Source organism: Crocodylus porosus, unplaced genomic scaffold, assembly GCF_001723895.1.
Source record: "Crocodylus porosus isolate Cpor-Errol unplaced genomic scaffold, CroPor_comp1, whole genome shotgun sequence".
NCBI classification, from domain to species: domain Eukaryota; kingdom Metazoa; phylum Chordata; order Crocodylia; family Crocodylidae; genus Crocodylus; species Crocodylus porosus.
The window spans coordinates 9,700,881-9,727,287 of NW_017728916.1; the positions used below are offsets into that span (position 1 = coordinate 9,700,881).

The window sequence follows — 26,407 nt, forward strand, 5'->3', positions numbered from 1 at the left end:
GGGACCCTGCGCCTCCTGGGAGGGACGGCACCGTGTGCCGAGATGGGCCCGGGGCACCGGCGTTGACATGTGCTTCCCCCTCTCCCACAGGTGGGCCCAGCAGCTACACAGTGGGCACCATGTCGGACCGCTTCGACTGCCACTACTGCCGCGAGTCGCTGCATGGCAAGAAGTACGTGCAGAAGGAGGGGCGCCACTGCTGCGTCAAGTGCTTCGAGAAGTTTTGCGCCAACACCTGCACCGAGTGCCGCAAGCCCATCGGCGCCGATTCCAAGGTAGGTGGGGGCCTGGCTGCGGCCAAGCAGGTGCTGGAGGAGGAGGGAAGGGGCTGTGGTGCTGCTTCCCAGGGCTGAGGTCCCCCTCAGCACCTGTGGAAGGGGCAGCGCGGGGCTGGGGGTGCCTCTGGCCGTGACACTGCTGCTGCGACTGCCCCCAGGAGCTGCACTTCAAGAACCGGTACTGGCATGACAGCTGCTTCCACTGCACCAAGTGCTACGCCTCGCTGGTCAACGAACCCTTCATGCTACGTGAGAACAACAAGGTCTGGTGCAGCAACTGCACCGCCAAGGACGAGGCTCCGCGCTGCAAGGGCTGCTACAAGCCCATTATCGCAGGTAGCTCACCAGGCCCAGGCCTTCCCGTCCCGTGCGCGGAGCGGAGTAGGGGTGGGAGGGAGCTTCTCATCCAGCCCCTGCCTGCAGCAGGACCTGCCGTGTTCAAACCCGCCCAGACAAATCCACCTTAAATGTTTTGTAAAACCAGGCAGCACTAGACCTAGACCATCCCCGACCAGCGGCCTTTTCCTTGAGCACCTCCATTTGGCTCTGCTCCGAGTGCTCGGCCCCTGGGCTGGCAGCAGTCCTGGGGCCTGTGCCGCTGGCCCCAACCCCTGGCGCTGTGTGTTGCAGGTGACCAGAACGTGGAGTACAAGAAGAGCGTGTGGCACAAGGAGTGCTTCACCTGCTACCAGTGCAAGGCCGTGATTGGCACCGGCAGCTTCTTCCCCAAGGGCGACGACATCTACTGTGTCTCCTGCCACGAGCACAAGTTCGCCAAGACCTGTGCCAAGTGCAAGAACGTAAGTGGGCCAGCAGTCCTGGGCTGCCTGAGGTCCTGGGTCAAGGCCCCACAAGAATTGTGCCCCTCACTGGTATCAGCTCCAGTAGGGGGGTGGAGGGTGTGGGGTGTGCCTCTTGCCTGGAGCAAGCAGCCAGCTGGAGCAGACCCTCTGGGCAGGACAGCACTAGGTTACCGACGGCTGGTGCCTGCCATGATCCCAGACCTGGAGGCAATGAGCACAGGGCGATTCCCAGGCTGGGTTGTGGGGAGAGTTGGATCAGAAGAAAGGAAGGGCAAGGGCCCAGCCAGTGGCACAGGAGAGGGGACCCCACACCCAGGGATTTGGGTTCCTTTCACCCCAGGAGCTAGCCTGCCTGCGGTGCTAGAGCAGGTCTGTCCTCGTGTTCCCCCAGCCCATCACTTCCGGAGGCATCACCTACCAGGAGCAGCCCTGGCACTCTGAGTGCTTCGTCTGCTCCAGCTGCAAGAAGCCCATTGGGGGGCGGCGCTTCACGGCCGTGGAGAATGACTTCTACTGCGTGGACTGCTACAAGGAGTGTGTTGCCAAGAAGTGTGCAGGCTGCCACAGCCCCATCACAGGTAGGCAGGCCAGCCCTCCTGCTGCGCAGTGAGCCGCCAGGCTGGGGCTGCCAGGGGCAGGGGAGCCAGCCTCTGCCTCTCCCCTGTCCAGAGCAAGTGCTGTAGCCGCAGTCCAGAGTGCTCCCGGCACAGGTGGGCCCCCATGCAGTTGTGGGGAGTCTGGACCTCTTGCTGAGGCCCTGCCTCTCAGCCTTAAACAAGCTCCTAGAAGGGAGATGTTGAAGCCTAGGCTGGTGGGGCTGGCCCCAAGCGAGGAGCAGAGCCGCTTTTTGCCTCCCTACCACCTTTGCTCTGTTCTGCTCATCCCTGCCCCGTGGTGAGTCCCCACTGGGGCCCTTTGGAAGAAGGCACCTACTCTTCAGAGGCCAACCCAAGGCTTTCTTGGGGTGAGCTAGTTGGGGACTGTGCCCCCCATCTGCACCAGTCACCTGCCATAACGTCTCCCCTCTCCCCTGCAGGCTTTGGTCGGGGATCCAGCGTGGTCAACTATGAAGACCAGTCCTGGCATGATTATTGCTTCAAGTGCAAGAAGTGCTCCCGCCCGCTGGCTAACCGCCGCTTTGTCTGCCATAACCAGCAGATTTACTGTCCCGAGTGTCCCCATAGACTGTGAGGAGGTGCCTGCGCACTTGCTGTCGAGCAGGGGGGAGGCCCTGTGCGGCCTATGAGTGTCTCGGCAAAGGGGCAACGCTTGGTTTGATTTAAAGCTCTGCGGTAACTATTTAGTGGGCTGCAAAACTAACTCTGCTTTCATATAATGGTTAGAGCAACAGCTGACGGGGCCACCTGCATGGCAGGGGTAGCCTCGGACAGCCAGGTCCTGAGTATTCTGCGTGATGAGCAGCATAAATGCCACAAAGCTGATTTTTAACATGTACCTTAAGTTGATGCTTGACACTTAACTGAAGCGGTTTTGACGAGGGACATTGCATCTTCTGCCAAGATCAACATTTCAGGAGATGCAAAGATTATACACAAGCGTATATACAGCGCTTTAACTTACGCATTTTTCCTAACAGTACTTATCAGCTATACTCCTAGAAGCAAGTGAACATTAGATGCCTTTTCTTATACTCTGAATAAGCCTAAGCTTAGACCACATGAAACCTAAGTTACGGCAAGTGCATGCTATGGCTTTATGGGCTGGCTAACAAGATAAACACTGGTTAGGCTAGAGTTAGCGCTGGCATGGTTTAGGGAAGCCATGCCTAAGTTGAGAATGGCTAGTTGGGGGTGGGGGGTGGGGGTGGTTTACTTATCAGCTTTGCTACTTGACTATTTAGCGCTGCTGTTGCCAGCTGGATTGCTAATTCCTTTGCCATACTTCTGCTGAAGCATAATATGCAGAAAGAGTGAACGCGCCTTTTCAGACAGGTCTCCTGTCACACCATGGTCTTTTTGGATAAGCTAATAAAAATTAGATTTGTGCTTGTTTGGACTCCTGCCATGGGGAAGGTTGTTTCTTCGTGGGGCTTCTCTCCGGGAACGGGTGCCTGGACTCCTTATGTGCTGCAAAAAGGAGAGAGTGAGAGAGTGTGCGTATGCATATGCACGCATCCGTCACATGTGGGCATCAGGGTTAACTCACAGCTCCCCTGCCCAGGAAGTGTTTTAGCACAGGATTAGGGGGTTGTGTCTTCTGCAAACAGACTTGCATTTGTGACCAGCCCCAAACTCCTGCCATCTCCCATGCTGCAGGGCTCTAAGGAAATGGGGCTGTCGTGGAGCAGAGGTACAACATGCCTTTGTCCTTCGACCCCCTTCCCACACAGCTGGAGAGAAGCAGCCATTTTAGCAGGCTGGCTCTTTGAAACAGAAGGCCTTGGGGCTGAAATACTGGTCTGCTTTACTCCCGATAAGAAAATAACCATTCCACAGCAGTGACTGGTCTTAATGAATTCTCCCGTTTTCACTTCAGAGCTCAGAGCTGACCACGTCAGCCTTGGCAGTGTTTAACCAGCCTGGTAATAAAAAGGAAGGGAAGATAAGCACTAGTATTTGATTACTCTAAACAACACTGTTTGCGGCTCGATCCTAAGGGAAAAGCCTCAAAATGTAACAGCAGCCAGTATCAACTCTCTGCTTATTCCCTCGTTAATGTAGCGCTCATGTTACAAAGATTTAAACACCGACAAGGCTTTGGAGTAAAGGCCACTCCACTCAAGGCTTTGAATCAGTCAGCTGGGATTTCTAGTTAAACTGCAGAGAAGCTGAGGGCACAAATCCATGGCTGGGAACAAACAAACTGGCTTGAACTCGTTTCACCTGTGGGTTTCTGCATATGTGAGCGTGTACCTCCCCCCGCCATGGCATCTGCACACCTCACAGGGAAGCAGGACACGCACAGCTAGCAAAGCACTTCTGCCAAGTGCTGTACAAGCTGGGCACAACTGCAGGCTAGCTGGAACTAGAGGCATGGCTGCGTTGTAAATCGGAGGGAAGCTGGCAGGACCCACGGACATACAATGCCAGCCAGCTCAAGCACCAAACAGCAGCGAGCCCATGGCAGCCTGGGCTACGGTTAAGGGCTGTGAAAGGTCCCTCCCCATGCACCAAGTCCACACTCAAGCTGCTGCGTGTTCACCCGAGCTGAATTCAAAGCCAGTAGGCCTGGTTAGTAGAGCTGCAGTAACCCCACTCCAGAGTGAACATATGGCCTGAGTCTTAGTTACAACAGATCTCTAGGGTACAGGACATTCAGCAGTACCTAAGCAACAAAAAGTTGATGAGGGAAAATAAAGTGTACCTGATGCAGAAACATTCACCAAGTCGAGGCTACTCCAGTCACTGTGCATCGTCTCAGCACCTGCAACAAACTGGAGAAGTTGTTAAGAAAAGAAGTGAGATGTACTGTCCAAAGTGTGATGTATTCCCATCCTTGCCAGGCTGGAAAGTGCTGCCAAGGGAAAAAGTTAGAACGAGTCACTGGTTTTTGGAAGACAAAAACTGAAAAATTGGACTTTGTTCTTAGAGGACTTCAGTCGGCTTGTACAGGACCCACTGCAGGCAGTGCAGCAGCACAAAGACAATTCAACCACACAAATACAATTTTAAAAGCAACATCTGACTACTGGGGTAGGCAGGTGGGTCATCATAAAAAAGGCATCGGTTCAACTGCAAAGTTTATTTAACAGTGCACACATATTTACATACAGCTGTAACAGAGCATTCAACAAATAATATCTGCACAGAAAAAATATCAGCATCTGGTTTGTTAGAATGATTGTCTCTGCCAGAATGAAACAGCTATTATACAAAAATACATTTTCTTCTTAGCTAAGGCACTGCTCTAAGTCTAAAACAGTTCTACTAGAGTCTGAATAGCAAAGGGTTGAGAGGAGGGTTTCCTATTTTATTGTGGTGTCAAGAAAGGAACGCAGTTTAGTTCCAGCAAAAACATTTGCATTTAAACACTGAAAATGCAGCTGCTATTTGGATGATTCATTTAGTTCATTTCAGCCAATGGCTTAAAGCGGGGTTTGAGAAAGCAATTCTTAAAAGGAAGTCACTTATCTGGTACATCTATTATGGAGGCATAAGAACAGGACTGCATTTGAACTTCTAACAGTAGCCAGTTTCAAAAAAGATGCTCAGTTAATCTCTTCATGCTGTAAAAAGCAGGCAAGTTTAGGTTAAGTAGCTTCCTTTATGCAGACTCGAGGGAAGGGAAACACATGAAATTTGCAGCCGTTGTTATAAAGCTAGCACGGGAACATTTAGAATAATTAACATGAACAAAACATGACTGCAGTGGTCTAATACTGTTATGTACACAATAAAATAATACTTACACGAGAGTAGATAACCTTAAATATGTAATCCAAATGAAAACATTTTAAAAAGCAAGACAAATATTGAGCTGCACTATGGCAAACATGTCTAGGTACTTAACCGTGTTGCAAAGTATTAGTGCCCGTGTACTGGCGTGTACTACAAAATGCTACTCCAACATTAAAATGCACTAGTGATGATACGATGCTGTGTTGTTAAACTACTACTACTTTCCCATTCAAAGTAATCCAGAATCATTTTTCTTAAATCTGATGCTGGATGAAAGATACTGAATTTAGCTTTTCTTAAATATCCTACCTGCATTCATGAGTGTAGAGACATTGTAGGGAAACGTTACCCCCGGGGTTTGGTTTCACTCCTCACCGAATGCATCTTTGTTAAACGTTTGCCATGTGCTGTTCTAGGGCCGTGCAAAACTTGTCAGCAGCCAGCTGGGGCAGCTCCAGGGGCAACACCCGTACACCGCACTAATACCAAAGTAAGGGACTTGGAGACAGAGTCATACAGAGATCGTAAAAGGAAAACGGGTCGTCTGTAACCAGGAAGCCTTGTCAAAAACAGTCCACTAAACACATGGAAAAGGAACAACAGCAAAGGAGTCTCCCTGAAGTGTTTCAAGGTGCAAATTTTGAAGTCTGCTATCCCTTCCCCCATCATCTTTTTTTTTTTTTTTTTTTGCAAGCTTGAAGGTGGGTCAAGGTAAACAAGCAGCTTTTCAAAGCAAGGCCTTCGGTGCTCGGTGAAACACTGTCACTGAAGTGCAATCAGGTTATTTCTCCTGGGCTCTAGTGTTCACAGTTCTGTCCAAAAAGCAAAGAAGAAATGGTTAACGCAGTTAAATGCAGTGTAACACATACTACGCACCACATGCCAAACCGCCATGCCACCGGCAGGAGCCAGAGCTTGGCTGGGAATCACTTGGCTGCTCAGTCCACTCCTGTCCGTGGACAAGCCAGTTGGTGTAAGGCAGAGGGATTTGGGAATGCATCTGTTATAGGCTTGCATCCTATGTGGCCCCATCTCAAAGCATCAAAGCCAACCTCAGAACTGATTCCTCCTTCAATAAAAATACATGTAATTTATTATTAAGCTCAACAGAGCTGTTCTAGAGAGGCAACTGCATTTGGCTGCACATTTCAAATACCTCAGAGCAAAGGCTGTGGGAAGGAAGAAGCAAAGGTACCAAAACCTGCAGGTCTCCAATAAGGCACAGCAGACACTGCAGGGACACAACTGAGCGTATCTAGCCCCTACAAATCACCCGGCTGGAGTGAGCGCATCTCCACAATCTGGGCATCACGCTCACGTCAGTAAATGGGGCTGATCCAAGAAAGTACATCATGCACACAAGTCTGCCCTGGGGAGATCCAACGGGTGCCAGCCTGAAAAGCCCAGGTCGTATAATTTACACATGTAGTGTCTGGAGAGAGGACAGAGCACACCCATCCCCTTGCCACCACCTTCCTCCTCTCCTCCACTGCCGCATTGTACTTTGATGCATGGACAAGGCCTCCTGTGACAAGCCCCTCTGTGTTGGGGACTCTCCCAACGGAAGACAATTCAGTTCTGTCCTGAACTTCTGTTGTGGAGAACCCCTGCTGTGCAAGGGACTGGTGGAAGGACGTTCCACCAAAACCCCGAGTGAAGCAGCTCCCGGCGCGAAGGCTGAGCAGCCCAGCACCAAACTGCAGCACTGTGGGCAGGGAAAGCTGGATGCCAGCTGAGTCTGGCAGGCAAAGGACTGCAGGAGCCAGAGACGTTTTAACATGTTGCCGTCTTCAAAACGTCTCTCACTACCAGTTCTGGAAAGCACAGCATTTAACAGGCACAGCCCATCTTCAGGATGGTGAATGCCACAGCGGCTCTGCCATGACTGAGCTTGCTTTTGGGAGGGGACCTGGCTGCAGTGACCACATCCTAGGCAGGGAGTGCTCTGACCGAATGGGAGCTATGAGCTATGACCACATCCTAGGCAGGGAGTGCTCTGACCGAATGGGAGCTATGAGCACTGCAGCGTGGGCGTGATCCTGATTCAACAAGCGACATACTTCTCAGACACCTACCGTTTGGGTGCAAAGCACATTTAACGGAGCTGACTTCACGCAGAGGGGGTAGGAGGCAGACAGAAGTCGTGGGTATTACCTGAGGCAGCCTCTATAGGTTTGGTCGGTGGATTCACTGCACCATCTTCCTCAAATGCCAGCTTGGGACCAGAGGGAAGTATAGCAGCATCATTCAAGTTTTGATGACAGTTATCAGCAGGGATGCTATCTGAACTCAGTCTGGGCGACTTGGAATGTACTCCAAGATCGAGAATTTCCTTGAAAGTCCATGCGTTGGATTTTCCATTAAGATTCTGTATGAGTCCAACTGTGTGATCAGCTTCATTCATGTGCAATATTTCCGAGTTCTGGATAACCGTTTCTTTTGCAGGAGGGCTGGGGAAAGAATAGTATTTTTGTTAGAAGCCAGGAGTATCTAACTTTTATTTACACTGAAAAGAGACAGGAAGCCACCGATATAAAACTGCTTGCTCTAGAAAAGACAGCCCATTTTACCCAAAGAGCATTTCTAGGATATGCTGCCCTAACTCTTTTAGGAGTCAAAGCAGAAAACAACTGCACCAACATCTTGTTCAGTCACTACTGAACCAGTAATGTTCAGACACGATTGCTTCTCTAGAGATTTGGTCCAAAAAGGCATAGCAACTGCATCACCTGCTTTCACAGTGAGAAATCTGGCGTGCTCTTGGGTAAATTTGATACCCTTGGCATATGTCTATCATGGCACGCCTGCGTGAGGGGTTCTAGTCCATCAATCCACACTCCAATGAAGGAGCAGGTTTCAACCATTCTGAAGAAATCATGATACAGCCGGCCTTCGTATTTAGTCAATATACATGATAGCAGGCATGATAAGAAACTTAAAATTTAACAGTCCTTGCAGTGCCATTCCCAAAGCATCACTAGTTCTGGACCAGCTTAAAAAAAACTGTCCAGGAGTCAAGAGATTTCCTGGGACTGGATAGAAATTCTCTATCTCTAAACAGATGATGAACTAAAAGCCTCGCTTGCTGTGAACACCCATGGTTCACTTGCTGGGAAGTCTGGTCCACAGCAAAATCCTGTGGATTTAGCTTAATCACATATCTAATTTAAAGCATTTATTTTACTGGTGTGAGGCTTTGCCTAGAGAAAGCTATCAGGTGTTTCTACCAGATGACCATAGCCTCACTTAAGGTACATCGAGTGCACAAGTTACACCCTCTCTCTCTCTCCCCCCCCCCCCCCCCACCTGGAATCTTGTAGCTGATTAACAGGCAAAGACCTCCCGTCGTTATTTCTCTCATTGTCTTGCTCATCTCCATTCATAAATACTTCATCAGCCTCCGCATCTTGCACTGACGTTTCTGCACCAGTCAAACCACAGGCAACTTCGAAAGAACTCTCTGTCTCCCCCTTGATTTCCAGGGAGAGAGCAACGCCATTCATCTTTTCTGGAAAGAAAGACAGAAAAGAAGTTGAGATGGCGTGGTCATGTGGCAAATCCCCAAGTAGCTTCTTGCCTGGCTGAAGTGTGCCAAGCTCCCAGCACTGCAATATTCATTCCTTTCCTGGAAAGCTGGCTGCAGAGGTGCGCAAACTAGATCGCTTCTCTAGAGATTTGGTCCAAAAAGGCATAGGAACTGCACTGCCTGCTTTCATAGTGAGAAATCTGGTGTGCCCTTGGGTAATTGGCATATGTCTATCGTGTGGCCTCTCTGCTTTGCGGTATGACCCTTATGACCACACAGTCATATGACTCATTTCACATTTCTGGTTAACCACCTTGTTCATCTTCTGCATTCTGGCATCTACAATGATGTATCGTTATTGTAACACACAGCTGTTGGCAATGTGTCCACATCACCACAAACAGCTCCACTGCCTTAGACTCAGCTAGTGCTGCATGCCTGACTGTCCACCTTCAGTGTATTGACAGTTCTAACCCTCTGGGTCCTGGGTGAGCAATTGCTTACCAGGGTCATCTGCTTTTTCAAGGCCCAGCTCTTCCTCTTCTTCGGCGTCCTCTCCCTCACTAATCCCAGCAGCAGACTTCTCTTCACCCTGCAACAGTTATCCAAGCGTTACTCACAGGAGTCCGGCATCACGGTATTATTTATGCAGCGTGCACAGCAGTTATGGCCAATGGCCCAAACCTGATCGCTCAGGCCATGAGCCAACACATTAAAAAGTTATGTCCAGGTTACACAGAGGCCCTGAAGAAAGAACATTTATAAGAATCTGGAGACATGGCAGCAAAGCCAGCTGGATTAGGGGCAGCAAAAGGAAAGGAAATCACGTACACATTTGTTCCAGCAGCACTGCCATGGGGAGCTGAGAGCCATGCCACTGTGTACAGCTTGAGGTAGTGGAGGGGAACAGCAATCGTCTGAGGGGCTAACGTCTCCCAGGCTTGGTTCGTCTCTCTGCCCTGGCTTCTGACCTAGGGATTTCCCTCGTTAAATCAGGGGTCCTGCATGGTTATAATCTCCCTGTGCTATGGAGGACCACGCACAGTGCAGCTTTGGGAGGATGCATCGTTTCAGGGCTCAAATCCATCGCTACTGGGGGATGGGCAGACCTACATGGGACACAGGATTAATTCTACGTCTGCCTAAACAGAGGTGTCCAGGATCTTCCCGACATCTGGAGTTGGCCCGTTGGGGAGAAAAGGGCGGATGAGGGCAGACAGCCCCCAGACTAAGCCAGCAGGGCAGTTTCTGTGCCTCATGCCTGTGAAGTAGTTAGACTGCTGGATAAAGAAGGTACAAAATCAAACACCCTAATGATCATTAGCCCGGGGCACAGTTAATGCCTGGTAAGCCATAAGCACTTGCTAAAACAGCAGTTAGGCTGGAATGGAGTCGAGGCCTCCCCTCTGCTGCATTCACAATTGGAGCAAGGTTTTTCTGAATAAATGAAGAACTTACTATGAAAAATCCATCTCGTTTCTGACTGGCTCCTCTCTGTGACCTCTCACATGGAGGTGACACAGTCAGGACAGCCTTGCTGCCTGCGCACACGTCTGCTAACACAGGCAGCTTTGACTGGAGTGGGGAGAGCATGTGAGTTACAGCAGAAATCTGTGGAAATCGCTGCGCAGGATCCTAGCACTGACTGGAAGCCCTTTCATTTCAGTATAATGCGGAGAGAGGCGCACAATCCTCGGAAGTGCAAGGTTTGGAAAGGATCCGAACCAGACACGCGAGACCTCTCCCGCCACGCACCTCTATCACGTCACAAACAAGCAGGTACCTTGACTTCGCTCTGATCAAACTTCCGAGTTCTTTTCATTATTTCTTCAATTCTCTGTTAAAAAGACAACAGAAGTGAACCTTGCAGCACTGAGAGGGCTGAACTCTGTACCGGGTTTGTTCCATCAACTTCTGTATTTAAAAGCTTACTTGAAAAAGGCTCCTTTCACCCAAAATTCAAAAACTAAGGGTCATAAAATGAAATAAACAGGCAGTAAGGCTGCTTAAAAACTAACACAGAGCATTTCTTTCATAGTGTGCAATTAAAGTGCAGAACTTGTGACCACAAGATGTTGTGGAAGCTGACAGTTTTACCCACATTTACAAAGGGATTAGATCAGAGGTGGGCAAAATGAGGCCCAGGGACTGGATGCGGCCTGCCGGGCCATTCTTTCTGGCCCATGGGGCCCCTAAAAAAAAATTTTGAAAATTAATATTTATCTGCCCCTGGCTGCCTGTCATGCAGCCCTCGATGGCTTGCCAAAACTCAGTAAGTGGCCCTCTGCCCAAAATAGTTGCCCGCCTCTGGATTAGATGAATTGCTGGAGGAAAGGGACATTGGGAGCTATTTAGCAGGGGAGTGAGGGGCACGGCCTCTGAATCAAAACTGCCTGGACCTTAGATGCTGGAGGCAGCAAGTGAGAGAGGAGCAGGGGAAAGCCCTGGTCAGACCCAGTTCACTCTCCCTTTCAGCATCTCCTCTCTCCTGCTGTGTGACAGGAGACTGGGCGAGACGGACGTATGGGCTGAGCCACTAAATTCTTACGTTCCATGCTCCAACTCAAAATTAGATTTATTCCATTATAGCTGACACTGTTCCCACTGCAGGTTTCCTGTTTCACGTTTATCACCAAGCTGCTTAAGAAAGGTCTGAAAGCAGAAAACAGGCACCTTTTTTCTTTGGAGTCTCTCCTGCATATTCTGCTGCATGATTCTCTCTCGCTCCAGCCTCTGTCTTTCGGCTTCTTCTTGAGCTTTTGCTTCAGCTTCCTCTCTCTAAAGGGTGGGAGGAGACAATGACTTTCAGTATCCCAGTCACCCTTCAAGGCTTTGAAGAGGAGCTGTTGTACTACTTGCTATCTCGCAAAAAGGCCCACAGATAAATGGTTCAAATGACCACTTTTAGCCATTTAACTTGCAGATCAACTCTTACCTAAATCCCCATGCAAAGGACAATTTCCCATTCAACTTCGAAAGTCACAACATTTTGGGTGCCTCCTAAGCTATTCAGATAGTTGGAGCCTAAACTCATAACTTTCCAAAAGGGTGTGTTTAAAAACTGCAGTCAGATAACAGTCTTTCAAAACCTGGTGCCACATCGATTATTGCTCCTACTGTAATGGAAAATTGTTCCCATTATGACTGCAAGCCTTGCTGGGAAGCTAAGAGGATTCCTGCTTCTTTAACACCAATTTAGATGGGTTTGGCAGCATGTAAAAATGCCGAGAAACATTTATGAAGCAGCATAGAAGTAATCTGACAGTACACCATGGATACACTTTCTGTATAATAAGCCTCATTGGCTTTGGGCTGCTATCAGTTAAACCTATTTAATAGAGCTGATATATATTGAAAAATGTATAGTCATGAAAAGCTGTATTCAGGATCAGGAGGAGACAGGTATCCTTGCTCTCTGAGATATTATCACTACCATTTATAAAGAAGTCAGGTGAGGCGCGAGGCGCGGTGCCCCTTTTCCATAGACTGGTGTCTGCTCTTTTGCAGGCCCAACGGCCACTTGGCTTGGGACAGTTTTGGCAGCAGCTGCTCTTCTGTGGTGTCCTGCCCCTCCAAGCATGTATGTCTGGGGTTCAGGATCCCCAAAAAACCTCGTTGCTCTCTCGAGGCTCAGAGCTATGGTCTCTGCTTAAGAAGCAAACCTGCTGTTGAAGCTCTGCCAGCTTGTCCCGCTCCTCCTGCTCCCGGCGAAGCCTCTCCTCTTCTGCTTGCCTTTGCTGCTCTTCGTAGGCAAGTTGTTTTTCTTCCTCCAGCTTCCGGAGCTCCTCTTCCCTCCGGACCCTGTCTTCAAGTGCTCTCTTTTCCATTTCCTCTGCTCTGATCCTAGGATTCCCAAGCAGCAGATTAAACCACACATCTCCTCCAAGGCAGCAAGCCCTCTGTTTCTTATTGCCGCACCCCCCTCTCATCTCACGTCGTATCTAATGAAGTAACAAGCAATGCTGTAATTGCAACCACAGACTTCCCCAGGTGCATGTGCACTTTTCTTCCTTTCCCTCCATCTGTATTTCCCCTTTTCTTCCTCCCAGGTACCCCTGAGAAATCTGCACTGCTTTAAGGTGCAGGAATAGGAGGACAGTAAGAGTTTAAAGCTCGTGCAAGGTGCTGGTTTGAGAGCTCTGCAGAGCAACCCATTTATGAAGCTCCTTCTAATGACCTCCATCCCAAAGGAGGGGCGGAGAGGAGCAGAAAATCAAATCTGATATGAAGGAGCCATCCCTGGGAACAGAAGTTCATTTATGCCCTCAGACTCTGACACAGGATTGGGGATGGTAAGGTCAGTCCACAGGGAAGCCAATTTAGAGATCAGGTCATCTGTCCACTGACAACTGGATCGAGAGACCAAGTGATTCCACAAAGGACATTCAGGATCATAAGAAAGGTGGGCTGGAAGGAACCTCACAAAGTCATCTAGTCCAGCCCCCTGCTCAAGACAGGATCCCCTCTGACTAAACTTGCTTTATCATACTCAGCGCGGGGTAGAAATAACATATTTTGTTTGCAACCAGTAGCCTGCAAGTTGAAACAGTCTCCGAGTTGGTCACTGGAAAGCTGAAGAGGAACACTTCCCAAGGACTTCTGATACCCTCGGAGGAAAGTTAAATGTGGGGCAAGCGGGATATTAACATGTTAAGAGTGCACTCAGCAGAGACGTGGGAGGGTAACACTGCCTAGGAAGTGCCATCCCATTTCACGCAGGCAGTCCTTGATGTTGCTAGAGTGCTCCGTCATCCTACCCCGCCCCCAGCTGTGATGTCTCCCCACCCCAAGAGTGGAATAATTCTGACTAGCTGGGATGTGCACCAAAAATGCCCCCAGCCTGGTTTAGACACCAAAACCCTGATTTTCTGGTAGTGAAGAGTTACCGTTCTTCCTCCAGCCTTTGAATCCTTTCCTGGTCTTCACGCTCTCTCTGCTCTCGTGCAAGACGTCGTTTCTCTGCCAAGATTTTCGAGGCTTCTTCGGCTGTTGTGGTCCCTGCAACAGTTTTGCTACTAGGGTCTGCAATTTAAAAAAAACATGCTGTTGTATGGGATCAGCCCCTTCAGAACGTGCCTTCCCCACTGTATAATGAGAAGGGAGTGGGATCTCTTCCATCCAACCAACCACGAGGACACAGCCCAGTCTCGGAGACTATTCAGTATTCAACATTTGGAAGATGGATGAGCAGAGCAAAGAGCAGCAAAAGCATCTGATTTACACTGCAGGTATTCAATTGTAATTTGTTCCAACTATCCAGCACTGGCTATTGTTTAAATAACGCAATTACTATAATTAAACCTACAGCAGAAGTAACACTGCAGCACTGCAAGGTGCACTTCCAAGAAGAGGGCTGTATTCCCTTCAGAGCCTATTCTAATAACTCTGTTAAAAAATCTGGTGAGCTATTACTACATAAAAATAAGCTCAGTTGTTTTTCTAATCGGCTGAACAAGCATATTCAGGAGCAAAAAGGCAAATTTACATTTTGAAAAAATCTTTTGAAATTCATTTAACATTTATGCTTTCTTGTTTATACTGAACTTTGATGAAAATGACGTGCAGTACATCTCTAGCACTTCATGTCACTAGAGGACAAACTCTCTAGGATGATGAATCTTTCCACATGGCTACGATGTGTGGAATTTCTCATTTCCATGGAGAATGAAACAGCCCAAGTGGCTGTGTGCAAGCACACCTGCATATAAGCAATCACCTTCTAATACTATGCCTTCTACCATGGTATCTGAATAAAGAAACATGTTAATAAGAAAACAAAAATATTCCAAAAAGCCACTTTCTACAAAGTTAATTGTAAACATACTATAGAAATCCCTAGCAAACAGAACTGCGGCTTAGGAACTATCTCCACCTTTTCAGAGGCGCAAAAAGTAGTGCCCAGTTTTCAGCTATTGAAGCAGATAGGCCTCTATCTATATTAGCTGAGGATATAACATTTTTTTGTTGGTAATGTCTTCACAGATCAGCCAATAACCTCTGGCATCAAGTCAGAGGCAAAAAAGTCAGCATCATCTTTATGCATTCAGGAAAGTTGTTAAATGGAAAAAAGCTGCCTCCTTCAAGACAGCAAATCAACATGTGCAGCTAAAGGTATTTTGCTTCTGGCCCAAAAACAAGATACTTGACTATAATTTGCATTTCTGTGATGTCTGAACACCTTTGTATGCTTAGGCGAGGTGGGTAGGCTAGACTTTTCAACAGCTGTGGACGTGACAACACCACCTGCCCACTGCAGGAGTGAAAACGTCAGCTGCAAGCACACAGTTGCAGAAGCACGACAAAGGTGCACGCGCATGCTGTTCGTTAGTTCTGGGGCGAACAACCCATTATGCAGTTCCAGCCTTCCATCAAGGGAAGCTGCTGAGTTCTTCTAACGAACTGACACCTAGCAGTGTGTCGGAAGTGCATCTCTGGGATCTGACACATCTCTGCCCACTAAAAGCCGTGTGGGTAGGGGCTCAGAACTGTGCCTGGCCGGCTGCTCTAAATGCCAAATCGCTGGTCCTGCCCCGGAGTGGGTAGGGCTCCATTCTGGAAGCAGGAATCTGGGGTCCAGTGCGAGGCCACATCGATGTATCCTGTGCGTTTGTACAGTAAGTAACGCAACAGTCCTTGGTCTACACTGTTATAACAAACAAGAGCAGCAGCAAGTGTCAAGGCAAGAGGAGTGGTCTGTGCTCTGCATCCACAAACCCAAATCAATAAAAGTGTCACCACTGAAACATCAACGGTGTCAAATGCCAAGGTATCTGCTTTACATTTTAGGGCTTCAAAGATGTACGCTTCTATCTGTACTTGTTGGGTGTATGTGTTTGCAAATCTAAGCCTGTTTAACACCCAAACAGTAAACAGGAAATTGTTTTTAGTCAAACCTTGAACTGTCTAGTCAAACTGCACACTGTGGAGTGACTACGTTTTTCTAAAGCCACTGTACAATTAATAATTGACCAACACTTTATTGGAAAGCTTTCCTAGCGTCCCCTACAGAGCACAAACTACAATACAACCAGATTACACCTGTACCAAGGCAGAACCACACAGGAACTGGAGAGGGTGGACAGGGCTACTGCATTTCACTTTTCTCATATCTCACAAAGACTAGCAAAGTATTCAACTTCCTATTTCAGATGGGGAAACCAGGGCACAGAGAAGTCCAGCTCAGAAAGCCATAAATCAACATCACAAGAGAATTTGATGCCAAGCCCAGAAATTGGATTGGATGTCCAATTTGAGTCAAAGTCCTCCAATGAAAGATCAGGGCTTCTCTTCCTCCCCTTAAAAGGATGCTACATCAGACTCAGCATTCAGGGGAAATTTAGAAAGGGGATGGCCTGGCCTGCATACTTTCCAAACCTGCCACCATGATCTTTAGGGACAGCTGCTGCCTAGGAACTCAATTTGTGTTGGGGGTGTCCCATCCCCAGATCTCTCTTTAGAGAAGTGCCACCTTCAAGCTGTGTACTTGCAAGTGCCATCATAGCTGTATCTGGAATAAGATGCGTGCTGGTCACCTGAAGGCACTTACCTTCTTTGGTCTTTGAGGCAGCTGCTACAGTTTCCCTCTCCGAGGGCTGCGAAACACTGGGCTCTTGTCCCACTCCATCTGTGCTCTTCTCCTTTGGTTTGCTCTCGGTTTCAGGCTTCTTTTTGGTAATACTGATAACACTTGGGGTAAGAGGGGGTCGTTGGATAGGTGCTGGTTTAGCAACTGTTGTTGGAGAGGGTGGCCTCTGTTTTAAGATGCTGGGTGATGGTGGACGCGCCTTTTGATTTTGTCTGCTGAAAGAAGAGTATTTTTTAGCCTGAAATGTGCCATTGAAGAGGAACCATTTCTCTGGCTGTTTTATGATCTTGTATTGGACCAACTGTATAGTTGGGTCAGACACAGACAAGTACCCTTCCTCTGGGCTGTGATATGCACAGCAACGCACTGCTTCGAACTGGACAGCATCAGAGCCTGCATTTTTGTTTTGAATGATACTTAGGATGAACAGAGATTTAAACCGATACACATACCTAACTGAAGAGGGGGATGGCGGATGCTTTGCCAAACTAGCTGGGGAAGGAGATCTTCTATGAGCTGACACAGACGGAGAAGGAGGGCGTCTTCCCACAGAACATGGCGACTGCTTTTCTGCCTCTGATTTCTGCCCAGACACACAGAAACACTGATGATGTAAAGACAATAGAGAAATGCAGAAGGCTGCCCTCTTATTTAAGATGTTTCTTTGTTGGAACATGGATCCAGCAACATTACATTAATAAGGCTCTTGGATCTATGAACATGTCCTCAAAGATACAAGAGCTTGGCCCGCACAATTGTCACGGAGATTTGAAGCTCTCCAAGAAGCTTGAGCCTGTCTGAATCTGGGAACTTGACTCAGCAGATTATGAAGAAAAGCACATCCAAGAGATCTGGGGACAGACTGATTTCAGTTTAGCTTCAAACACACTTGAAATTTGTTTCTAATCAGTTTAAGACCATCTCTGAAATAGCTCTCTTTGCTCACAAAAATGACACTTTAATATTCCCATTTCTCATCCGGACTTGCTTTTATTAAATCTTAATGGAAAGACCAACCCAAGATGATTTAAAATTCACTCTAAAACCAATTGCTTGGAAGATGACAGGAATTCAGAGATGTAGAAATTCCCCTTGTTACAATGCTGCTACTTTGAGACAGACACCGCTCAGTAACATTTACCTACAATGCAAAGAAAGCTTCTGATGTGCATACTGGGCATTTGTGGAGCAATGCATTATTGCTCTTGAGGAGGATTGTGAAGCTGTAGAATAGGGCCCTAGTTCAATCTACCTCAAAAGAGAATTACTTCTTGCAATGTCTTAGCCGAGACAACAGACCTGTGCAGAGTCTGGCGAGCTTGTTTCAGAGGCAGGTAGGGAGGTCTTCAATCTGTCAATGCTCCTGCTGCGTACGGGTACTCGGGGAGTGTGGACCGGCGTGCTGACAGAGCTGGCTGAAGCTGAACGAGGACAGAGGTGAGATTCTATAAAGTTAGGAATACGACAAGACAAAACAGAGAACCAAGTGCACAGCATGAGAACACGACACAGGAGGAGAAAGAGAGAGAGAGAGGGAGAGAGAAAGATTGTGCGTGTTAGAAACCATACAGAGGAAACACTGCAGGAAGTGTACGTTGCAACAGGTCATGGACAAGCCACCATCACCACGCAATTAGTACTTCAGAAGCAACAGCACCAAGAACAAAACCATTGTGAAAGCAGCAGCTGGGGGTAGATAAAAATAAAATGCTGTTTCAAACATTGTCTCCATCAGGCTTGCAGTGTACAGATAGTTTCCAACTCAGTCGCACTGCACCTATCGCAATTCAAGATCAAATCAGAGGGTCTCTATGGGCCAGCCTTTTCTAGAGCCCAGAGTGGGATGTCACACGTTTGGCATTATGTAGCTGCCCGTGTTCTAGCAAAAGGGATCATTTTCTCCACCCTGAAGAGCAGTTTTTCATAAGTGGTAACAAATTGCAGTTACCATATTAAGCATCCTGGGCAGGTTTTTTATGTATTGTTCTTATTTAATAAGCAACCGTATAAGAGTACTTGCACATTTACCACTCACATACTCAGGTCTTTTTTATCTGCATTAAAAAAAATAAATCGAGATGGGAGGCAAGTGAAGAATATGTGAGTGTAAAGGATTAATGGTCAAATTATAACTGCTTTATCACCTTCAAAATGGTTAAGTTCTTAATATGCAGTAAGCCATGTTGACAAAACACAACCACTGCACAGAACTGATCACCAAGAGAAATTAAAAGGCCGTGGTGCATATATAGAAGTCTATAAAATATGGATTACAATAGACATATTTACAAACAGAAGCTAACAGGTCTAAGGGGGAAACATTTGATTTTTCTACAGGATTAAGAAAATTCTAGCAACCTACAGATGCCAGCATCCAATTACTGGACTATTATGGATAAAACATTTATTTTAATATCTATAGCACTGTTGTAAGAACAGAACTTTATGACCATTAATTTGAACTGGAGAAGAACAAGGAGACTACTAGAGTTATGCAGGTGAAAGCATCACTAAAATTACTGATACAATGAAATCTCTACTTTTTTGTTGTTGAATAGAGCCAGACTCGCATCCTGTGCATGTCAGTTAAAAAAAAAAAAAGAAGATGGTATTTCTAAATAAAAGATGACATGAATGTGAACATGGACTATGAATAAGCCAAGGAAAGGTATAAGGCAGTGAACAAATGCTGTGACTAACCAAGAATCTTAACTGGTTTAAGAGATATAAAATCTGACAAACATTGCACAGCCTTAAAGAAATGCAAACCAACTTGAAAGGGAGAAAAAGAACAGGGGGGTGGATTCCAGGTTGGTGCCACAACATCTGAAGCCTCCTGTACAGCAAACAAAATACATTTACTGGATGCATCTGTAAGAGAGGTCACACTGGATCTCTCTTAGAGATGCATCCAGTAAGAGTCATGGAGAATTTTGTTTCTTTAAGCCAGTAAGGTATCCCTAAAAGAAATACTTCCTACTTAATGCCTCGTCTGAAATGTTTTAAATTTCAGATTCTGTACTACAAGTTTACCCTCGTTTATTTAGGTGCGCGTTCAAAACAGAGCTCAAATCAGGTCAAAAATAAGTATCACTATAACGTTCTCTGCAACCAAAATGGTATTGCAGTTTAAAAGGCAAAACTACTCAATTAAATTGCAAAACAAACATGCAACACAGAAAAGGGGCTGCATTTACTTTACCAAAGCAAATATAAGGCAAGTAGCACGGTACATAGTGATGTGTTAACTAACTGCCTGAGCTGCGGGTGAGGGCAGTACAATTAGACTCATGGCAGGTCTTGCTTGAAGAGCACTGCTATCCCTTGCAGGCTTTTTCTGCACCCCTGTTACCTGAGGCATCTTGTCCATCAGCCGATAATGTAGCAGCACTTTTGCTCCTAGCTAAGGAGGCCTGTGTGGGAGCGAGGAGGCGGCTGATTACATTACTCTCCAGAGGACTGAACTGGGAGCGACGAGCTGAATGATGGGAACAAATCAAAAAGGATCCAACGTGAAATCATATAACAAAGGAAACAAGCAGCACAACAGCAAAGGAGGTTTGTGAGCATTGTTGCAAATCAAAACATTTTCAGAAGAAAATATTAAAAAAAGTCATGAAGAAGGAAATATCTAGTAATAGTACAGAAGGATTAAATGCTGCAATCAGACAGGACTGCATTTGTTGTCCTTGACTTGTTTATTACTAATTATTTTTATGCAAAAAAGGATGATACACAAATGAAACAGAGATGGGTGCTAACATGAAAGTCAAAACATGAAAAACTTTGGGCGCAGCTAGGCAAAGTCTCCCTGGAAGTTCAAGTGCAAGAGAGGTTATTTGGACAGATTAGGGTGCAAACCAGAAACATCTCGTGGGTTACTACATGCAGCTATAAGAGCTGATTTGCACAGCTTGCTCACAGCAAAAGGGTTTCAAAGCATTACCCTGCAGCTTCCCGGGACGACAAAAAGCTGCTAAAAAGGAAAGTTTTCAACTTGTTAATTGAAAAGGAAAATATCTGTTATAAAAGCAGCTGTCCTTTGGCTTCACATAAACAACACGATTAGAAAAGAGTATTAATAACCACTGGATTTGATGCAAAGACACAAGAGGGAAGGGGAGAGGGAGAAGGGTGGGGGAAGAGTTTCCCTCTAGTTCGGGAACACACAACAGTCCAGCAGCAGGAACAGAGAAGTAGCTTTTAAACTGGAAAAACAACAGAGCTTTTAAAAGCCAAGAAGAGAGTGAGATTTGGGTAAAGAATAAAACCTTCAGAGTGAAATCATCTCTTTGCCTTAAAATGTCTCCCTGTCGTTTTTCTAAGCTTTTGCTAGCCTGCTTGCAATCGGATTTGCTACAAATCACCAAAAACTCCCAACAGCATTTTTCCATCAAATGCAGGGAGTTTGAAGAGCTAATTTAATCTTACGACTACATAATTAAAATCCTTGAAAAGTTTCCAAACGTAGAAACAGCAGAGGGAACAGTCTAGGGCAAAAATCTCTCCTCAGCTTGCTATGAAATTGCAAAGTAAAAGGTTAGTTTTTAGAAAGAGCTAACCACCTGGTTTTTCTTCCTTTTTCACCTTCTCTAACTCGGGGGGAGAGTGAGGTTTAGTATTCATTCTATTCAAAGATGTGCTCCTCTTCTTTCCTGCTCCTCCTAGAGACCAAGTGCAAGGATTATTATTTTTTAATACGGCATTTGCATGTTGAATACACGACCTACCCCCTTCTTGCCTTTAGTTCTTCATATTGCCAAGAATACCTCTACGCAGAATTGAGTGGCATTATTCAATCCTTCTGCCATGCTGGTTGTCTATTTTAGCAGATGCCCCACACCCCACTCCAGTACCATCTCTGGGGAAATCATCTTAGACAAACCCAAGATTTCATGAAATCAAGAATTATGAATGAAATGTTTGTTACTAGTAGCACATGCATCCCAATCTCTACATCCAAACATTCAGATGCCCTGCACGTATGTGCTCTTTTGGTAGAAATTATTTACGGACAAAGTTTGGACATTCAACTTAAAAGACAAAACTTAAGTTATCTCAAATAGTTAATCTGCCCTTTCCTAATTAAGCAAAAGAAAATCAGTTTCCGACACCTTTCTGTTCCACCTGTGAACCTTTGGGTGCTGACTGGGAAGAATGTAGAGGGGCTTTGTTACTCAATCTGCTTAAGGAAGCACTTCTTTTTGTGGTACCTGCAAGTGAAAATGCAAATCCCAGGATTAAGTTTTATCCAGCGTCTGGAGGAGTTCTGTTAACCACCAACCCCGCTATTTCTGCTCATAGCGTATGCGATAGCAGTGCAATCAACACACCTGATTCATTTAAATCAACCCTACAGAATCCACGTGTGGCAAGAAATGAAAGTGTATCTTCAAATCATTGGACAGCAAAGTTATCCTGAAGTTTGTCCTGTGCATGTATGTGTGGTAAAATTAAGACTTAAATCAAAATCAAGATTCATTGCAAAAAGGTAGGATACTGCTTCTGATGCATCCAGGAAAAAACCATCTTTAAATTCAATAAAAAGGGACAGATCCCAAGCCCAGCGCAACCCAGACCCTAAGCCCCAAGCCCAGTACCTGAGGGCATTTAAAACATAAGCTAGTAGCTGGTCTAGATAATATAGAAAGATCTGAAAGGCCCAAAAAGGCTAAATTTGAAGAGCATTATTAAAAATAACACCACCGAACAATTTAATTATGATCTGCTCCAAAAAGCAAGCCAGAATTTGATGGTGATTAACCTCCCTAACTATTTTTTAAGGATTTGGGAGCGAGCACATGCTGACACTGAATGCCTTTCAAAATATGTAAGCTTTAAAAGAGGCCGTTGCTCATGTTTTTTGTCAGAGACAACAGAGACACAAGCTTGGGTCAGAAGTAACTCCACTGACATCAAAGTTCAACTGGAGTAAACCAGAGGAGAGGCAAGCTGAAAACTGATATTTCTTCACTGGTCCAGGGGTACAATCCCACTTCCATTTCAGGTTCTGGCAGCAGCCAGGCACCTACATGTAAATAGAAGAAACCAGGTGAAACCTGGGATTATATCCGCTACGCAGTTTGGAAGTCAGCCACCTGCTTTTTAGGACGCAGTTAGTTAGCCATTATCTTTAAAAGCACATACGGTGTCCAAAAGGGTTAGCATCTCTTTCTCCCCACCCCACACCTCCCCTTTGCAAAAGCGTAGTTAAAGTTGCTAATAAAATAGAAATAAAATGTGAAAGTTGGTTAAATTAAGCTTCATTTGAAAAGCAGCCTCTCAGATGCCATCATGTCATGGTGGACTCAGTTTACAAGTCATAACCAGAAGTGCCTACGATGATACAAAACAGTGATGAGACACAGAGGAATCCCAACTCGCTGCAACAGGCCCAGAGAGATGCTTGCAGTCATGGGTGCCTAAACCACACATCATTTACTAGGCGACTGCTGCTTTAGGGGAGCTGCACCAGGAGCTCAGTGCTGCTCTGACTTATTGAAGGGGAAGCCTGAACAGAGAAACCCTGGCTGGGAGTCCTGATCAGCTTTCCCATTTCAGACTCTTCCAGAAAATAAGGCTAAGCCCGATATTCCCCCAAAAGACACTACGCATCACATGGAGTCAGAGGTTTTGGGCCAATCCCTTTCAGGTGATAACTGGCAAAATAAATATGAACGTGAACAGAAATGAGGACAAATGCTTCATATGCAGCATGGTCCTGTTTCTTGCTCACACCCAATGCTCAGCCCTGCAAACATGTATCTACATAAACTGTGCAGCTCATAAGTAGGGCCATGGACCTCTAAGGCCTCTTCCTTCTGCAGAACTGGGCCCTTACTCTGGTTTCATGCAACATAAGAAAGTCTTTCCCCTTCCCTCCTCAATTTATATGCTTTTTGCCCCTAAGAATCCGTAATTTCTAAAAGGATGCAGCTGAGCACAACCACCCTAAACAGACTGCAGCACCCTTGGGGAGGGGGTGGGGAGCTCTCCTCTCCTCTCCTCTCCCTGAGCATGTAAAACAAAGTTAAGCAAGCTCTCTCCCCCCAAAACAGACTTGTGAACATCTTTGTGTCACTGGCAACTTAGCAGTCTGGAGAAGACAGTGATGACATGTACTATATGAGAAAAAACCATGGCAACCGTTTCTGAACAGCTAGTTTCACTATTTCCCCTGGATAGTCAGCTTCCTCCATCAATAAGGAAAAAACTGTTATTGGCAGGTGGAAGCAAGGGAAAGCGCATTATCAGAAACTCATGTTCTTTGAACTCATCAGATTTCCAGCCCAGGGCTCTTTCAGCAGGACTAGGCTTAGTAGTACTGACCCAGGGTTTTACAACAAGCAAGGGAGAAAAAACCCCATCTTGACACAATACAAGAAATACTCTAGGTGGGGGAAGAAGAGATGTGTATCGCCACTGAGGCTGTAATCTACAGTCATTTAATAAATTGGGAGATGATGGCAGAATACGCTACGCGGCTACATAAATTGTGCCCTGTGAAATCCCAAAGTCAAAGCAAAAAGGGGACGGCAGAATTTCCCACTGTTTCTGTCCATTTTTGCTTATATTCAGTTCTAAGATGCAAAAATCAATGAGGTCCCTGCAGAGTACAGGTAAAAGGCCCATAAAACAGGCCAAATGCCAAGGGCAGCATTTCTTTTTGTTATGAATATGCAAATCAAATGTCTGCAGCTGTTTTAGTGGAGAAAAAAATTCTCATCTTTTTTTCAGTTGCAGTTTTTAATTTGATCTACAATTAAAAAAAAATTGTGCAAAGCAAGCAAAGCCTTCTGAGCTGGTCCAAAACAATTACTTTATCAATCATTCATTAAAAATTTGGCTTTAGTAAAACTGAATGCTAGAAATAAGAAAACAGTGATCTCTGCCATTCCTCTTCTGTTCTAACAGATCAAAATGAGGAACTGGGTCAGTCCAGTGGTTAACGAGTGAAATAAAATGCTTTCAGAGAAGGAATATATTCAGACTACTTTCACCCAGGAAGAGCCCTTGGCCCAACACATCCACACTTACTTCGATCAGCTGAGCTGAGCAGCGCTGCAGAAGAGGACAAGCGTTTGTTCATGGCAACTTCCGCTTGCTTGAGGTTTGCTGCAGATGTGGACCGCTTGCTGGCTGCAGACAGAAGTGTTTGTTTTAGCATCTGCCTTACCTCTGAAAACAGGTTTCTCTGGGATAACCTGGCTTAAGTACTGCATCCTGAAAGCTCCTACCACCTCTGCTTGGTGATTAATGAAGATATTTTGGGCTTTGCTGCATGCTTGCTGCTGGAATTATTAAAAGCTAACAACCTGCATAGAAACAAGCCGTTCAGTTTTGTTAGGTTTGGGGAAAGATCTTATTTTCCATGCATTGGAGACTGTTTGAAATCTTGATTTATGTCCTCGGAAATAAATGCTCAGACTCAGTTCTGTTAGAATACCGAGGAGAAAGAAACCACCAAAATACTGACTGCTAACAGCCTTTGGTGCTAGGCCTTCCTTTCCAGAATCTCCAAGCACGTCACGTTACCTTAACCGCCTTTAAAACTCTTTCAGCAGGTAAAGTAAGGTCCAGAAAGCTTAGGTGGCTTGATCAGCTCAGAGAGTGGTGGAGTTAACTCTCAAGCCTTGCTCTAACCATCAGAGCACATTTCCTACAAGTTTGTGGGGCTTTGGAGGTGCTAGCAGGAGAAAAATATCAAAAATGTGTCTACATCTTGGCCCTGAGGTTCCACATGGTGTTTGGAGATTCTGCGCATCTGGATACATCGAAGTGATAAAAGAGATCAAGTGACGGGACCTTCGAATGTTCGGTTCTGCCTTAGCCCACATGTCAACTGACCTTGCGCTGTAGGCACAAGGCAGTACCCTTTCAGGATGGAGCGCTTCTCCAGGCCCACTAGACAGGAGCAAGGCGCCCGTTATTGTGGAAACCCCTAAAGCAGGAAACACCAATCCACACAAGGCAGCAGAAACCAGCATGATAAAAATGGGAAATATGCAATATGAATTTAATGGATATTTTTGACAGAATCAAAAACGCTGACAGCAGAGCTGATTATCTCAGTAGTAAAGCCATGTGCAGGGAAAATTCACCATGGAGGGAGCTCTTCCCTTTCCCAAGCATGCGAGGAAAGCTTCCTTTAGAAGCAGCCAGCAAGTAAGGATTTGACTGGATCGGCCTGCCTCCGCCATACTGCGTGTATACAAACCCAAGCTCGGCAATGCCAGCACCCAACAGACTGAGAAGTGGGAGGTCTGTGCTGCACTGAGTAAGATCATGATGCCTAAAACATGAATCGAAGGGTCTACGGCATGCACTGGGGCAGTGCACACAGTAGTGAAAATCTGAGTTAAGGATTTCCTAAGGCAGGTGGGTTTTATATGAACTTTACACAGTCTCAGGGTCTTATACAGGGATGTTTTTTCCAAAGCAAACTGCACCCCGAGACAGCGCAATGGCTTCAGGATGTAGGAGCAGGCTGTGTAGGCACTCACAGGACTTCTCAATAAATGAAGTAACCAAAAAGCAGGGATGCACAAGTATTATCTGAGACTTTATTTGCTTGAAATACAATTTAAGAACTGCCATGAAACCTAGGATTTAGTCTATGGGTTGCTGGGATCCAAAGGGAATTATTCTGGCTTATGGCATCCTAGGGTCCTTGGAAACATCACTCAAGCTTTAATCCATTCCTCAGGATTCAGATGAACCTTTTTATTAGCTCCCTTGTCAATATAATTTTAATTACTTGATCAACCAGCTTCAAATGTTATCTCTCGTTAGGCTGTTAGTGAGAATAACTGCTAATACTAGGGAATGGCATCCTTCTGCACGCACCTCTTGAGCAA

The 26,407-nt window shown here is 46.2% G+C and overlaps 2 protein-coding genes across 13 annotated transcripts in view; one reads left to right on the forward strand and one right to left on the reverse strand.

Moving 5' to 3' along the window:
* FHL1 (four and a half LIM domains 1) overlaps positions 1 to 3,097 on the forward strand; it is a 49,950-nt gene extending 46,853 nt beyond the window's left edge. For 3 of the 4 annotated variants that reach the window (XM_019536410.1, XM_019536411.1, XM_019536408.1), the window contains exons 2-6: positions 91 to 275; positions 437 to 614; positions 909 to 1,078; positions 1,473 to 1,659; positions 2,118 to 3,097. In XM_019536410.1, coding sequence (XP_019391955.1) covers positions 120 to 275; positions 437 to 614; positions 909 to 1,078; positions 1,473 to 1,659; positions 2,118 to 2,272 — 846 coding nt within the window. In that variant the 5' untranslated portion in view covers positions 91 to 119 and the 3' untranslated portion in view covers positions 2,273 to 3,097. The remainder of the gene's footprint in view (positions 1 to 90; positions 276 to 436; positions 615 to 908; positions 1,079 to 1,472; positions 1,660 to 2,117) is intronic. The other variant, XM_019536409.1, reaches the window with a different exon arrangement.
* Positions 3,098 to 4,768: 1,671 nt separating this feature from the next.
* The window catches only part of MAP7D3 (MAP7 domain containing 3), a 31,583-nt gene continuing 9,944 nt past the window's right edge, over positions 4,769 to 26,407 (reverse strand). For 2 of the 9 annotated variants that reach the window (XM_019536414.1, XM_019536412.1), the window contains 15 exons: positions 24,588 to 24,689; positions 21,665 to 21,763; positions 21,116 to 21,214; positions 19,903 to 20,028; positions 17,850 to 17,995; positions 17,003 to 17,133; positions 16,512 to 16,762; positions 13,852 to 13,987; positions 12,628 to 12,808; positions 11,639 to 11,743; positions 10,749 to 10,802; positions 9,470 to 9,557; positions 8,746 to 8,947; positions 7,594 to 7,889; positions 4,769 to 6,251 (listed from right to left, as the gene is read on the reverse strand). In XM_019536414.1, coding sequence (XP_019391959.1) covers positions 6,244 to 6,251; positions 7,594 to 7,889; positions 8,746 to 8,947; positions 9,470 to 9,557; positions 10,749 to 10,802; positions 11,639 to 11,743; positions 12,628 to 12,808; positions 13,852 to 13,987; positions 16,512 to 16,762; positions 17,003 to 17,133; positions 17,850 to 17,995; positions 19,903 to 20,028; positions 21,116 to 21,214; positions 21,665 to 21,763; positions 24,588 to 24,689 — 2,024 coding nt within the window. In that variant the 3' untranslated portion in view covers positions 4,769 to 6,243. The remainder of the gene's footprint in view (positions 6,252 to 7,593; positions 7,890 to 8,745; positions 8,948 to 9,469; positions 9,558 to 10,748; positions 10,803 to 11,638; positions 11,744 to 12,627; positions 12,809 to 13,851; positions 13,988 to 16,511; positions 16,763 to 17,002; positions 17,134 to 17,849; positions 17,996 to 19,902; positions 20,029 to 21,115; positions 21,215 to 21,664; positions 21,764 to 24,587; positions 24,690 to 26,407) is intronic. The other 7 variants (XM_019536413.1, XM_019536415.1, XM_019536417.1 and 4 more) reach the window with 7 other exon arrangements.